This window comes from Pyrus communis, chromosome 5, assembly GCF_041283825.1.
Source record: "Pyrus communis isolate YQ-2024b chromosome 5, ASM4128382v1, whole genome shotgun sequence".
Classification (NCBI taxonomy): domain Eukaryota; kingdom Viridiplantae; phylum Streptophyta; class Magnoliopsida; order Rosales; family Rosaceae; genus Pyrus; species Pyrus communis.
Genome location: NC_142569.1, coordinates 8,192,068 through 8,207,919, shown reverse-complemented (window position 1 = coordinate 8,207,919; position 15,852 = coordinate 8,192,068). Strand labels below are relative to the sequence as shown.

At 37.0% G+C, this 15,852-nt stretch overlaps 1 protein-coding gene across 1 annotated transcript; it reads left to right on the top strand.

Annotated features, from left to right (window-relative positions):
• The first annotated feature begins 8,603 nt into the window (after positions 1–8,603).
• On the top strand, positions 8,604–15,550 carry LOC137726211 (succinate-semialdehyde dehydrogenase, mitochondrial-like). Its single transcript, XM_088694069.1, has 20 exons — positions 8,604–8,910; positions 9,730–9,843; positions 9,927–10,026; positions 10,235–10,283; positions 10,378–10,465; positions 10,576–10,686; positions 11,048–11,110; positions 11,223–11,333; positions 11,852–11,917; positions 12,042–12,119; positions 12,220–12,297; positions 12,831–12,897; positions 13,623–13,708; positions 13,832–13,864; positions 13,971–14,003; positions 14,277–14,377; positions 14,607–14,692; positions 14,819–14,925; positions 15,005–15,082; positions 15,286–15,550. Exons 1-20 carry the CDS (start codon positions 8,815–8,817, stop codon positions 15,322–15,324), a joined length of 1,584 nt encoding a protein of 527 aa, XP_088550195.1. The 5' UTR covers positions 8,604–8,814; the 3' UTR covers positions 15,325–15,550.
• The last annotated feature ends 302 nt before the right edge of the window (positions 15,551–15,852 follow it).

The window sequence follows — 15,852 nt, the reverse complement described above, 5'->3', positions numbered from 1 at the left end:
AAAAGATGCTTTTGGTGCTATGGGTCTACTGCCTGAGCAAAAAATTACTGCTGCCTTGCAGATGCTTGCATATGGAGCATCTGCAGACCAAGTGGATGAGATAACGAGGATGGGGCAATCAACCATTCTTGAGTCCCTGATGAGGTTTTGCGGAGCAATCGAATCTATCTACACCGCTGAGTACCTCCGCAAACCTACACATATGGACTTGGAGCGGCTGTTAAAGAAGGCGGAGATGCGTGGCTTTCCTGGGATGATTGGAAGCATTGATTGTATGCACTGGACGTGGAAAAACTGTCCAAGTGCATGGCAAGGCGCTTACGGGGACAGAAAAGGAGCAAAAAGTATCATTCTGGAGGCGGTGGCATCTTTTGATACATGGATTTGGCACGCCTTTTTCGGGGTCCCGGGAGCTCAAAATGACATCAACGTCATTGTCCAATCCCCAGTGTTCAACGATGTCCTGCAAGGAAAGGCACCAAAAGTTACGTATGAGGTCAACGGACGTATGTACGACGGGCCATACTACCTAGCTGACGGCATCTACCCGCGCTGGTCAACCTTTGTCAAAATAATGCCACGTCCGCGGAGTGCAAAGGAAAAACACTTTGCAAGCTGTCAAGAGGGGTGCAGGAAGGATGTGGAGCATTGTTTCGGTATCCTCCAAGCTCGCTGGATGATCGTCAGGGGTGCTGCCAGATTGTTTGATGTAGAGTCCCTTCAATCCATCATGATGACGTGCATCATTCTTCACAACATGATTGTAGAAGATGAGTACGATTATGAAGCTGTTGATGAATATGAGCCAGACCCGATGAACAATTCAAGAACACGTATATATTGTGCTCATGACGCCACCGATGAGCCCGTGCAACATGAGCCATTACAAAGGGATGGACGTTACAATGAAAGGCTCATTCAACGATATACTGCATTTCAAATGCCAGACATGCACAATGCCCGACAAATTGACTTGATAGAGCACTAATGGGCATTGAAACAAGCTGAAGATAATTAAGTTCATTTAGTGTGTTTTTTTGAATTTGGTATGTTTATGTTATTTTATTTGGTGTGTTTTATTATTTGGTATGTTTATGTAATTTTTTTATGTTTATGTTTATGTAATTCTTAGTATATGTAATTCTTAGTATGTTTATGTTTATGTATTTTTTTTATGTTTATGTTTATGTAATTCTTAGTATATGTAATTTTTTTATGTTCATGTTTATGTAAAGGACTTTTAATTAGAACGATGGACTTTTAATTATTTTATACAAGGACTTTTAATTTGAACAATGGACTTTTAATAAATAACTTACCAAATTAATTTGAATAAATATTCAAGAAATTGGAAACAACATAAATAATACAAACAATAAATAATAAATTACAACCCAAAGTGATTGGAAAATTATGGGCTCCGATTACAAAAAGTACTCTATTCATCATCACTTAACCAATTTGTGGTGCTAGGATGATCTTCTCTTGCGGTGCTAGAACCACCTTGGCTTGCTATTGCTTCTCTTGCACGCCTCCTTCGCACAACGTCCGCTTTCTCTGACTTCCAAAAAAATTTAGAATTTGGAGACTTCCCTTCTAAAGACATGTTCATAATCTCACGATCTTGTTGAGCCCGTCTTTCTTCTCTAACATGTTCCCTTTCTTGCCTAAGTAGCTCTCTTTCTCTCTCATTAGCATAAAATTCTCTCTCAACAGCTGCTTGTTTTGATGTCTCTCTAGCCTTATCAGCCTCATCTTTCGCCAAGTCCCTCGCCAAAGTCAATTCACCTTGGCGAGTAAGTTCTTCCATGAACTTTGCATAATCGTTCTTGGAAGCACTCCCTTTTCTCTTTGAAGCCTTCTTACCTTGAGGCCTAATTGGAAAACGGGTCGAACCCGACGCTTGTTCAGGGAGGGGCGTTTCGGGCACTTCTTCTGCATCATCTTCATGAACATGATCGGGTGTAGAGTCTAGAGGGGTGCTGTTCATGTGCACTTCTGGACTGACTGGCACAACTCTAAATTTAGGACAATCTTTGACAATATTCCAACATTCCCACCGGTTGAATGATTTATTTTTGCTTTTGGTTTTGGCAGCGTACCAAGCTTGTGCTTGAAGTTCCTACACAATAAAAATAAGTAACAAATAAATAATTATAATGAAAATAAGTAACTAGCAAATATATACATATATATATATAAGTAACAAATATAATGAAAATAAGTAAGAAGGCTTCAAGTTTAGTAAATAATGAAAATAAGTAACAAATAAATAATTATAATGAAAATAAGTAACTAGCAAATATATACATATATATATATATATATATATATATATATATATATATATATATATAAGTAACAAATATAATGAAAATAAGTAAGAAGGCTTCAAGTTTAGTAAATAATGAAAATAAGTAACAAATAAATAATTATAATGAAAATAAGTAACTAGCAAAAATATACATATATATATATATATAAGTAACAAATATAATGAAAATAAGTAAGAAGGCTTCAAGTTTAGTAAATAATGAAAATAAGTAACAAATAAATAATTATAATGAAAATAAGTAACTAGCAAATATATACATATATATATATATATAAGTAACAAATATAATGAAAATAAGTAAGAAGGCTTCAAGTTTAGTAAATAATGAAAATAAGTAACTAGCAAATCTATATATATATATATATATATATATATATATATATATATATATATATGTCATGTTAATCATAACATGGGGCTAGAGTTCCAAGTTTAGTAAATAAATAATACAAACAAACAAATAAATAAATAATACAAACAACATAATTATAATGTAACAAATAAGTAACAATAAATAATAAATTTTGTACGTAACAAATAAATAATACAAACAATAAATAATAAATTATGTAGATAACAAATAAATAATACAAACAAATAATTATAATGTAAATTTGGGTATCAAATAAATAATATATTGTTACCTGATCCGAGTAATTTTCCCCACTTCGAATATTACTACTAGCTTGTGCCAAAGCGTCTCTCCACGTACTAAACGATTGGCTAAGTAATTTCCAACGACTGGACATCGATTCTTTGGTTCTTTTCCCACCAATTTTCTCAAGAAAACTAGTATGAATAAGACTCCACATTTCTCGCAACTGCATCTCATTACCCGTAAGCGAACTATGAGTAACTTCAACCCAGCTAGTACACAACGCAACATCTTCAATAAGCGACCAATTCGTACCTGCACCAGTGGTCATTTTGTTGAAAAAAAATGGATTCAAACTTTGAGACAAAGAAAGGAATGTGATTGAAAGTAGTTGAGAAAATATGAAATTGTTGTGTAAGGTAGATGATAATGAGAAGGTATTTATAGAAAAGTAAAAACAATTTTTTTTACAATTTTTTTCAGATTTTTCAGATATTTTTTTTGATTTTTTTTGAATTTTTTACAATTTTTTTTAAATTTTTATTCAATTAATTAATCTCTGCCGTTGGATATAAAAAAATTTGAATTCCAACGCTCCAGATTGTGCCACGTGTCACAACGGTAACTTTTCAGATTTTTAAAACTATTTTTTCATTTATTTTTTAATTTATAAATCATTTTAATATCCACCGTTGATCTCAGATCGAACGGTGGATATTAAATCTGACTTTTTTTTTTTTTTAACCGTTGAGATCTAACGGTCCACATTAAGTGACCGTTAGGATTTAACGCACCGTGGGAAGCCACGTGGCTTCCCAACGGTAACTGACATTTGCTTTTTTTTTCTGACTTTTGTGTCGGGACGCGCCCCCACGCGCGGGGGGGGGGGGGGGTGCACGCGCCTGACACAAAAAAAATAAAATAATGCGCTGACGCCACCCTGGCGTCAGCCTTGCGTCACCCCCACCTCGGGCTCAAGGGCTGGCAATCCCTCACGGGCCCTTTGCTCGGGCTTCCCCTTTCCACCGGGCTACCTCACGCTAGAGGCCTTCCATCGGCCCTCGGGCCATTGTTTTGGACCCTGTCCCCCGAGTAATTCCCAACGGTGGGAATGCTCTAATACTATAATCTAATGGTATTTATCTTTATTGTAAGTAAGAGATCTTAGGTTCGATTCTCGCCAAAGGCGAATTTGAACCACATTATTGTTAGCTCATTGTGAAGCTAAGTCCACTCCCCTCTAATGTAGATAATATTGTTTGTTAAAAAAAAAAAAAAAAAAAAAAAAAGTCTGTCCTTATATTCACATTTTATTTTTGGACCACACTTGTGCTGACACGCGCCAATTCCCCATTTTTCTGGGGGTTTCCTTTTCTGTCCCGTCATATATCTCTCTCTCACCCTCTCTATTTTCTTCTTCTTCTTTCATTCTCACTCACCTTTACTCCTTCTCCTCCTCCTCTTTTTCCAAGACACACACACACACCCACACCTCTACACTTGCAACCACAGCAAGGCAACAACCCCACCATCATCCCTTGTAATCCTTGTGATCCATTGGACCTAGAAATTGGAGAAAAGTACCTTGAAAACTACCTCCCCACACTGCACAGTACCATCACTATGCATCACTATTCTTCAATGAATTTTGACCATTTTCGACCAAGGGAAGCCTCGAAATTGGTCCCTATCATTGTAGATCGTGACTAGGTTCATGATTGGTAAGTTTTTGGGTGGTTTTGGTGCTGTAGGAGCTTGGAAAACACAAAGGAAGGTCATTGTTCATTCCGGAAATTTCCAATCCATGGTCATTTGGCCACTTTCCAGCCATTTTTCCGACCAACTCCGATCTCCATTGGGCCTCCTAAGGGTGAAACACATTGCAAGGATCTTCGAAGCCCGCGAGGCAGGTTCGACCCGACATCATGTTCTATGAGTGGGCATTTGCTTTATATAAATATATATATATATATATATATATATATATATATATATATATATATATATATATATATATATATAGTTTCCAGAAACGTTTTTATATGGAACTATGCTTTGCTTGCCATGTCGTAAATAAGTTACATTTTAAATATTGCATTGTTACACTTGTGAATTGTATTGTGTGATGCTACTGAGACTCAGGTAAGCTTCAAGTGAGTATTATGTGATTGAATGGGTTGTATTGCATTGGTATGCACACATTTATTTAGAGCTCATCATGGCTGCACCATGGTATTAGTGCTCCTGCCCGGGTCTAAGGCCAACCTTCACATGATTGGTCACCTCCCACACCGCACGCTCACCTTGGATCCAAGTCTGGTGCCAGCCTATCGTACATACCACAATAGGTGGTTCCGACTCGTAGGTGACCCGCGAATTATCGCACAGCCTTTATGTGATCATAGCACTTGAGCGTACATATTTATACCCAGCCTGTTGTATAGGTCACACTAAGTGACTCCAACTCGTGTGCTAGCCTAGATTGATGAGCTACAAGTCCAATCGTACAAGTCACATTAGGTGACTCTGACTGGCATACTATTTTATATTGGTTTCACACCTAGCTTACATTTATTATTGCTAAGATATTATGACATGGCATACTTCAGTTTTCGCTGCTCTTGTGCATTGGTTTTCATACCTACGTAGTAGTATTTTCTGAAAATTATATGGGTTTTATAGTGAGGGGTTAGTACTTTCAAAAAAGAGAAATGTGTTTTCTAAAGCTTTGTTTTTGCCCACTCACCCTTCTGTTTTTCGCCCTTCCAGGTTCTAGTAGCAGAGCTTTTGTGCTGACAAGGAATATTGGCAAATCTTGGTGCAGACGAATACCTTCGATGGTATATTTCTCACCCTATTATAATATACTTTACTTATGCTCTGACGTCACGTGTGAGATGGGTTCAATCCCACTCACCAGCGCACTCTTATATTTAGGCACTTTTAGGTTTAAATTTATTCACATCTTCCACACAACTACACTTCATGGCTTCGTTACCTTCCAGGTGTCGGCCAACACAGCTCAATTCGGAGTTCTAGTGGACATTCCGGGTTGGGGTGTGTTAGTTTTGGTTATAAAAGAATGCACATATATATTTGGAATGAGCATTGAATTTAATTTCTTTTTATATTTACTAACACATGAATATTTAAATGATACACACAACTATTGTCCCAAAAAATGCCATTGTGTCAATTATACACACAATTATAATATTTAAATGATACATAGCGTCTCAAAGAGATTGTATTTGAGTAACAAAGTTAGATTTGTTATGCCGCATAAGAAAAAAGCTACTCTAATGGAGGTAGCAACCCAATATATAAGGTTAGTTTCTACTTCTTCAAGTTAGCAAATTGAATTCCACAATATATTTTATTTAAAATGATTGTTTCGTAAAGAATTTGAAAATAAAATTCGAGCCCCACAAGATCAGATAAAGTTAAGATATTAATATTTTAAATTTAGGCTCAAACTTTACTTCTAAAGTCTTTAGATCATCTCCAATAGAAAAAGCTAAATATAGCGTTGTCCATAATTATAGCCTTGCAAAGATTATTTTAAATGAACAGTGTAAGACCATACCCATCAATTTGGTCTCCATTTCTGGTGGTTGGAGCTTGACATCTCCTGAGCTCTTCCATGGCGAAACCACCGTTTCCGTCCAACTAAATACCAACCGCCACGATCGGTTGATAACTCTCATCCATGGGTCCTGATTGCCCGTTGGTGTAGCAAGGGTGGCATGGGCACGCCACTTTTTTTCTGGCGATCTACGACATTGAACTGTACTCCCATCATTGTAAATTACCTCATGTTGAATTTTGAGCCATTTTGGTGATTGTCGAAAATTGCGGCAAGGTGGCACTGCTGGTTGCTATATGCAGCAGCATATGACCAAAGATCGGACCTTATTTTTCTAAGCTAATTGCGATTCTCTGAATCCATAGTTGATATTTGTTTGATGTGATTTCATTGTTTGAGCCTAGTTTCGTGAATATCTGCCATTCGACCTTTGTGCTAGGCAAAGATTTAATTGTTGGATTGTCGAGAAATTATAATATGTTGTTGTGTGATTAATGTGAGGCTCTTAGGAATTTACGGATCGAAAATCTGATGTGCAGATCTTCCGGATTGATTTATATAGAGTTGTTGACTCTACCGTTGACCAAGTTGATCGAGGGTTGACTTTTGGTTAACATTGCTCTGAATCATTCTTAAATGTGTAAGTTAGTATTACTAGGGGCCAGATAGAGCTTAGTGGCCTACTTCGGTAAGTGGGCCATCTTGGGGATGTGCATCTCAGTTTGCATACAGGTGGATCCTTAGCGAGATTCACGTGTGTATTGGATTTTTAGGTAAGATAAATGATAAGTGTGATTGCTAGTGTAAGGATATGAGTTGGAGATCATATTAGAATTATCGAGTAGAACTTTTGTATATGTGTGACTAGATATTTGGTTGTCATGTGTAATTGATCGTGTATGTGCTCACAATGTAAATCATATTGTTGAAGTCGGATGTAGAATGTATGACGCATGTTGTATGATATATGATGATGTGACTGGACCTTGTAGCAATGTGGTACATGGATAATCTGCATTTGGGGACCATATTGTTATGTGTATGCCTATGGTCCCGCCTGGTTACTCCGCATTAGGGGATCATCCGCATTATAAGAGTGACTCCGCCTGGTTAATTGGCAGTGGGAGGTCACTACCTACCTCGTTACATTATTTTCTATGGGTGGTTCCGCCTAGTTCATCCGCATTGGGGAACCACAATATTGGAGACATGTCTATAATACTGCCTGTTTACTCTGCATTAGGGGCCGTACACACTCTATGTGTGACTTTGCTGATTAATCTGCATTAAGAGGCCTCTGCCTACTTAATCACAGGGGGACTAAACACACTCTAGGGGTGACTTGGAGTGGTCACTACCTACTTGATGACATTATATATATAGATGATTCTGTCTGATTAATCTGCATTGATAGGTCACTGCCTACTTGATTACATTATATCTCTTTCACCTGGTTAATCCGCATTAGGGAACCATACTATTGGATGCATACATATAGTTTTGCTGATTAATACTCATTGGGGGACCATGCGCATTCTAGAGTTGACTCCGCTTGGTTAATCCGCATTGAGAGACCATAGGATGGAAACCTGTGGTTTTACCTGGGTAATCCGCATTGGGGAGCCTTATCTTCGTTGAATTTTATTGAGTGGTCCGAAATCCCTTTTCCTATTCGGTTCCGTTGAGTTGGTCCAGAATCCTAGATTCTCAAGCATAGAATTTTTTTAAGTTTACTCTAGTGTTGTGACTTTAGGTTACAATGCTGGATATTTGGATTTCAAGTAGAGAACTATGACAAACATTATGGAGTTGGCTTGTTAAACTTAGTGAGGTGATGTTTGATCATAATAGTTGATTAACGTAGTTAAATGCTAATAATGTGTATTTTTTATTCATTGAATCAACTATTTGTTATGATGGTGGAAATTGTCGTTGGAAAACAGTGCGTTATATGTGAAAAGTGACATGACAATCTTGGTTGTTATAGGAATTCGTTAAGTAGTCTGAAATCTAGTAATTCGTGCTTGTTAAGTTCTATTAAGTAATTCTGGAGCTTTATATTACCTACAAACCTCAATCCAGAAAATGAATAGGGTCGTTGCCAAACACCCCAAAATGCTGACACTCCAAAACAAAAAGGCCTCTCCAGAGAGGGTGCCACAATTGTCAAAATTGCAGTCACGAAGGCAGCGCGAGTTTCAGTGAGAGCACTGAGCTTCAGCAGTCGAAAAAAACCAGAGCGGTGAGGTTCATAGAAGCAGCAGAAAAGGAGTAAAAAGACAGAAGTTTAAATCTGACATGACCTTCAGAGCGTCACGCATGGCAGCTCGATCCTTCAGGCTCCTCTCACATTTGCCTTCCATGCACGCCCCAACTCCTCTTCTCTCTCGCCAGGTAACCCACCACCTGTTTGTCATCTCTCTCTCTCTGTGTATTTATGTTGCCCAACAGTTGCACCACCCTCACGCTCTTAACTGTGAACAGCACTAGTAAGTGACTCTCTCCCTCTGCTTGCATTGTATGATCATGGATGTGTATATTTTGGGTTTGATTAAATTTGAGTTTGGTTTTGGATATTGACTATCAATTTGATTGAGGTTGATCAGGTTGGCAATTGCCTCAATGTTCTATGCGAAATATTGTTGCTTTATGTAAATTTCTGGGTTTTTTGTTTTAAAGTTTCTAGCTTTGCTGTATCCCCATTCGATTGCTTTGTTATATGATCGAGATGGGTCTCCGTGATGATGGATTGGATTGAAAATGGGATGTTGCTAAGGTTTGGGATGTTGAAGGAGCTTTCCAATTTTTATTGGAACCACTAAATGCTGATATACTTTGGTTACGTTCCATGCATTTTGAATGTGTTCTCAGACTTGCAGGAGGATGTCAAGTGTTTTCATGCTTACACTGTGGATTAATATCTATTTTTTTCCTTCGCCATCCTACAAAATTAAGGGTCGTCTTTTATTTTTTTAATACATATAAGATTATTATGTGTTTCTTGATATGAGGATATTTCTTCTTCTTCCCACTCTAGTAGTACTGTTTGATTATGTTTGGATTATTCTTTGTTATAGTCAAGAAGTTGTAAATGATCTGATTTTGTTGTCTACAATTTATTTTTAGAATTGTCTATCTTGAAGTTGTATTTTTTTGTATATATATATATATATATATATATCAAAGTTTGAATGCCGGATTTGGATGTGTCAGATTAGCATGGACGTGAAAAGCTTTGTCTCTCAGCTTAATGGTGCTGGTCTTTTGCGTAGCCAAGGCCTTATTGGGGGGAAATGGTCTGATGCATATGATGGGAACATTATAAAGGTATGTACAAAAGATCTCTTTATTTGCCCCTTTGGATGACTGGTTCTGATCCTTCAAATATCCATCTATTTCCTATCATGCAGGTTCACAATCCAGCAACCGGCGAAGTTATAACAACTGTTCCATGCATGGGTCAAAAGGAGACAAATGATGCAATATCTTCAGCCTATGGTGCATTTAGTTGTATGGGAACTGATCCATGTAGTGAATTTGTGATTACATTAGACGCTTGAAGAAATTTATCTTCTGCATTTAGCATACTTCTTTAAACTGAGTTAACGGTGCTTATGTATTCATCACTCTGTAAATATGGAGGGCGTCATATTTAATATAGCTTGAGGTTGTAAAATATTCTTTTACTAATTTAAATATCTAAACTTTCTTCATGTAGCTTGGAGCAAGCTCACTGCTTCTGAAAGGAGCAAATATCTGAGGAAATGGTATAATTGCTGTTCTGTGATTCTATATCTGTTTGTTGTAGAACTATCATTTGATCTTGAATCTTGATATTCATATTCCTTCCCTTCCTTCAAGGTATGATCTACTAATTTCCCACAAAGAAGAGCTTGGGCAACTCATTACCTTGGAGCAAGGGAAACCTCTAAAAGAAGCGATTGGTGAGGTATCTTACTTCAGAGTTTTGTTTAAGGAATTTAAGCAATCAGCTTTAGCTTTGAATGCATTGCATTTTCATTCATCGTCATCGACATGTCACACAGATTGATATTGCAGGTGAACTACGGGGCTGCATTTATTGAGTTCTATGCTGAGGAGGCAAAACGTGTATATGGTGATATAATTCCAGCTACTCTTGCTGATCGGCGACTGTTTGTTTTGAAGCAGGTGATGCATCTTTGATGTTCTGATGTCCTATATTTACTCTGAATTAGAACTAGTTCATCCAATAACCAAATATTAGGAATATTTTTTATTTGTTTGCTGAAAAATTCTTTAGACAAGGAAAGACACAAAAGATACATTTCTGTTTATGTTAAACTTGCTGTTCAATCATATAAGTACATCAACAAAAAACTCTTCAAAACCCGTCCAATGAACAACTTCAGGGTTTTGAAGATTGCTATTATATGCTTACCGTATAATAGACCAACAGAAAGATGTTTGGCCTTCTTTTTTGGTGGAAGGCAGGGGGCTGTATTTAGTTTTATGTTAATTTGTTGACCTCTTATTAAATTTTAATTTGCAGCCTATAGGTGTTGTTGGTGCAGTTACTCCCTGGAACTTCCCATTGGCTATGATTACCCGCAAGGTATTTTAGTATTACTGAATTGTGCAGATTTCATTGAGGGAAAGCATTCCAATCTTTTAGTGCATGACTATCATTCACAAAATCTCATATTCCACTCCCCACTTTGTTTAAGGTTGGTCCTGCTCTTGCATGTGGCTGCACAGTAGTCATAAAACCCTCTGAGTTTACTCCCCTCACAGCTTTAGCAGCAGCTGAGCTCGCCCTTCAAGCTGGAATACCACCGGTAATGTTTCTTACATGTACACACACACACATGTATACACTTCGTATTAAGGTTAATGTACATTTTTTTCACTTGAGTGCTGGAAATGAATGTCTTAATTTCTTGGTTAGTAGTATTTATAAAGCTGTAGGTATTTATGTTTTAACAATTATGGTTTTATGAATGGTTGATTTTGGTAGACTTTTCCCATCATGGCCACAAAATATGTTTTCCATCTTCACTCTTCCAAAGAACAGAACAGTTGAGACCAAATATCCATTTGGAGATTCAATCATCGATGGCTTTTTACTATTCTACATCTCAGTGTTGAGTATTGACAATTTTTATTTTTAGAATGAAAATTCTTGATGCATGACCATGTTCTATGAAACATCTGTTGTAGCTTCGTGTTGATTTTACATCTTCTCTAAGGAACATATTGGCTTCCCAAACTTTGCTTCAGTCATCACTCATCAGTCATCGCAGTTGACTTTTACTGACTCTTCTGTTTCTAATAGTGTTTACCCTTTGTTATATAGGGTGTGGTGAATGTGGTTATGGGAAGTGCTTCTGAAATTGGGGATGCTTTACTTGCAAGCCCACAGGTGTATAGTTTATACATAAGCCAGTCCTTTCTCATGTGACACAATAATGCATTTTTCCTGTGGAGGTGTATGGCTTTAGAAACTATAAAACATTAACCATTCTTGTATCATACAACTTATCTAGGTAAGAAAGATCACGTTCACAGGCTCAACAACAGTTGGAAAGAAGTTGATGGCCGGTGCAGCTGGGACTGTTAAAAAGGTAAAGATTTAGGTTATTGGATATAGAGTTTTGGAAAGTTGATGGTCCGAGCAGTTGAGGAATCATGTGGTAAATTGCTTTTTTTTGTTGATTATTTTAGGTATCTCTTGAACTTGGTGGCAATGCACCTTGCATAGTCTTTGATGATGCCGACCTGGATGTGGCTGTGAAAGGAGCTGTAAGTAAAACTGTCTAAATGCATTTTAATCGTGTTGTTTCCATATTGTATCTATGTTGATTTATTTCACTTTTGTACCTATTTTAATTATTTCCCATTCAATTACTTTTCTTTGACTACTTCGTGGAGGAGGCTTTCTCCAAGTCCAACTAGGACCTAAACTTCTCAATCTGCGATAGGGTAACATTTTATCAGCTAACATTTGCATTCATTAGTTACTTACTCGACATGGAAATAATATATGCATCCAACCTGATTGTTTGGTTTCTATTTGGTTGTTGATTCCGAAGAATTAAAGCATCAATCGTGCACAGTAATGTTTTCCTGAATAGGAAGTGTCGAGTGAATGTTGTAGTTTCAAGTTTGTCTAGCTATGTACTAGCAGGAAATATGTTCCCATTTCCGGTTGACGAAGTTAGCTACAGCTATATTCTATTTGTGCTGTTGGTACCTTGTACCTTTTTTTTGTTTGTTTGAAAGTACTTCCTTTTTGCATTCATCAGCTGAACCATCACCCACGATTTGTTTTGTAGCTTGCAGCAAAGTTCCGTAATAGTGGACAGACATGTGTTTGTGCAAATAGAATTATCGTACAAGAAGGTAGGGATCGGAACACATTTAACTAAGAAGTTACAAACTTTTTGCTTTTTGAAATCATACTGCTGTTCAGTTTGTATTACTTTTCTAATTGAGTGAATGCTCCCTCATGTATAGATTCTGAGACTAATCATTGGCGTATGCTTCTATAAACATTGGAAGTTCAGGTGTCTGTTTTTCCATTAAGCAGCAACTGCTTTCGAATGGCATGTATGAGATTGTGATAGTGAGGCCTGCTAATTCTTGAAAAGTCCTTGTTACAAAACGTGCTCCTTACTCCCTAGTTATTTAAACACCATTATTTTTGTAGTTTGCAACTTTTATATCCTTTATTATTTTTCAAGTATTATGCTCATTACCCGCCGTGCGGCGGGGGGTGGGTTGGTTGGTGGGGTGGCGGGGCGGGAATTACATGCGATGGTGGTTGGGAATAACGGAATGTGTTGGCTTCTTTTATCAATAAAAATTGTTTTCCAAGAGTTCCAACCTTTTGGATATATTGCTCTTATAAAAAACAAGATTTTGTATGCAGACTAGAGTGGGTAGTTGTGATGTTAGATCTGTTGATTCTGATTTTAATACTTAAAAGCTGTTGTTCCCGTCTGAACAAATCCAAATTTTTACTCAAGTTTATGTCCTCATTTTTATTTTTGCGTACTGAGATTTTCATGCAATTTAGGATTCAAAATGTGTAGTGCTGGTTTGTAAGTAAGTTTTTATCTGTTCAGGTATCTATGAGAAATTTATGGATGCTTTTGTGAAAGCTGTCCAGAATCTGCAAGTTGGGAATGGCTTCAGTGAAGGTGTGGTGCAGGTAGTCTCTCTCATGCATTTTCTTCTAACTTCTATCGTGATCGCCCTTTTGGTTTCCATGGTTTACACTTGGATCCAACACGATGTAACCATGGTTTAACCTAATGCTTTCATTTTTTTGCAGGGCCCTTTAATCAATGAAGCAGCAGTACAAAAGGTTTGCTTTTCTTTTTCAAATTTGTATTCCATTAGAATTGATGTATGACATCTTCCCTTCAATCTTTATGGATTTCTGTATATCACTTTGGGAATTCACATTACAGGTCGAATCATTTGTTCAAGATGCTGTATCAAAGGTTAGTTTTCTACATTTTCTTTTGATGGTACCATAAGAATATAACCTTGACCTGGAAAAACTATGTGACTTTGTTGCGGCATTCAAGCTGGTTGGAACTAAGATCAGTTTGATGAAACATTGACTGCCATTTATCTTCCTCTTTACTGTTATGTTGCTATTCCACTGTTTTTTGAGTTGCCTTACTTATTCAATTAGTTGAGGACATAAAATAAATGAAACTTTTCATTCAAACAGTACTGACTCGAATTCTTTAATGATTGATCTTTTTTAGGGAGCACAAGTTGTCGTTGGAGCCAAGAGGCATAGCCTTGGAATGACTTTTTATGAGCCTACAGTTCTCAGGGATGTCAAGAGTGATATGCTAATATCAAGGTAAATACTTGGAGAAATTATATGATATGTTAGCAATATTTGAATTCCATAATCAAACTATTAGGATTTTTTATTTGAACTAATGAACCTTAACACTCGTCACTCTGGTTGAGATGATCGCAAGGGTGCTTTGGGGTCTGCAAATTTTTATTTGGTTGTGCTCAACAAATATTGGCTTCTGTTATTTAGTAGATCATGTGCACTCAAAAAACGTTGTATCTTGGTTCAGAGAGGAAGTATTTGGGCCAGTGGCACCCCTTTTGCGTTTCAAAACTGACGAGGAGGCTATCCGCATTGCTAATGACACCAATGCAGGTTCTTTTTCGAGCTTCCTTTTCCTATTTTGATACCTTGTCCTCCATTAGACCCTAGAGAAACTGAACTTTTTCATTCAAAATTGTATCCTGCTGCTCGTAAACACATTCCCGCATGCATATACAGGATTAGCTGCTTACATATTTACAAATAGCATTCAACGTTCATGGCGTGTCTCTGAAGCTCTTGAATATGGACTTGTTGGTGTCAATGAAGGCCTAATTTCGACAGAGGTGGGTCCCAAACTGCATCCACCAGCAGTTTTCTTTTCTAATTATTGTGTTATTTATGAGATTATCTGAATCAATGAAGGTGGCTCCCTTTGGAGGTGTCAAACAGTCTGGTCTTGGACGAGAAGGTTCCAAGTATGGGATGGATGAATATTTGGAAGTAAGTTTACTGAATATACCACCTTTTGTTATAGTTAACATAACATATCGAAATGGCCCGATGCATCAGTAGATTCAAATGTTGCAAAAATGTCCGTTCACGCCTGTCTTGTAGATGAGATAATTAGGCACTACATACAATACTCTCCTAAGAACGATAATTCTATGTGTAATATTAAGGCAATTCTCAATGCTGCATTGCAGGTTAAATACGTGTGCATGGGGAATATGAGCAGCAACTGAAGCGCTTGGTTTCTAGCTGGATCATTGCCAAGCTTAAAACGCAAGTTGGAACTTGATGTAACCTTTGTTATTTCGAAAATGTGTTGTACTGGGAAATTAAGTGTCTAGTTTGATGAAGTTTTGCTACAACACAAAATACAAGTCTTCGTTGTAGTAGAAAAGTATGTTTTAAGTTCCGATGTAATTTTATGAGAACATAAATAAATTTTCAGTTTTGATGTTGCAATCATAGTTGTTTTTTTTTTTTTTTTTTTGGTACCAATTGAAATCCATAGAAAAATTTGTAGGTATCCAAACGACCATTGTTTTATGACATTTGAATTTGGGCTTTTTTTTTTACAGAGTAAACTAGTGGATGAGATTGAGGTTTAACCTCAAATTCAATTGGCAGTAGGGGACTAACCATACTCCTTGCACAGTTTTGCAAGGTTTCTTAACTTTTGGACGTGGAACATTTATTCGCATTTACGTACGTTATTAAATTTTAAGCTTAACACATGAAAAGACATATTGGTGACGTAGAGTATG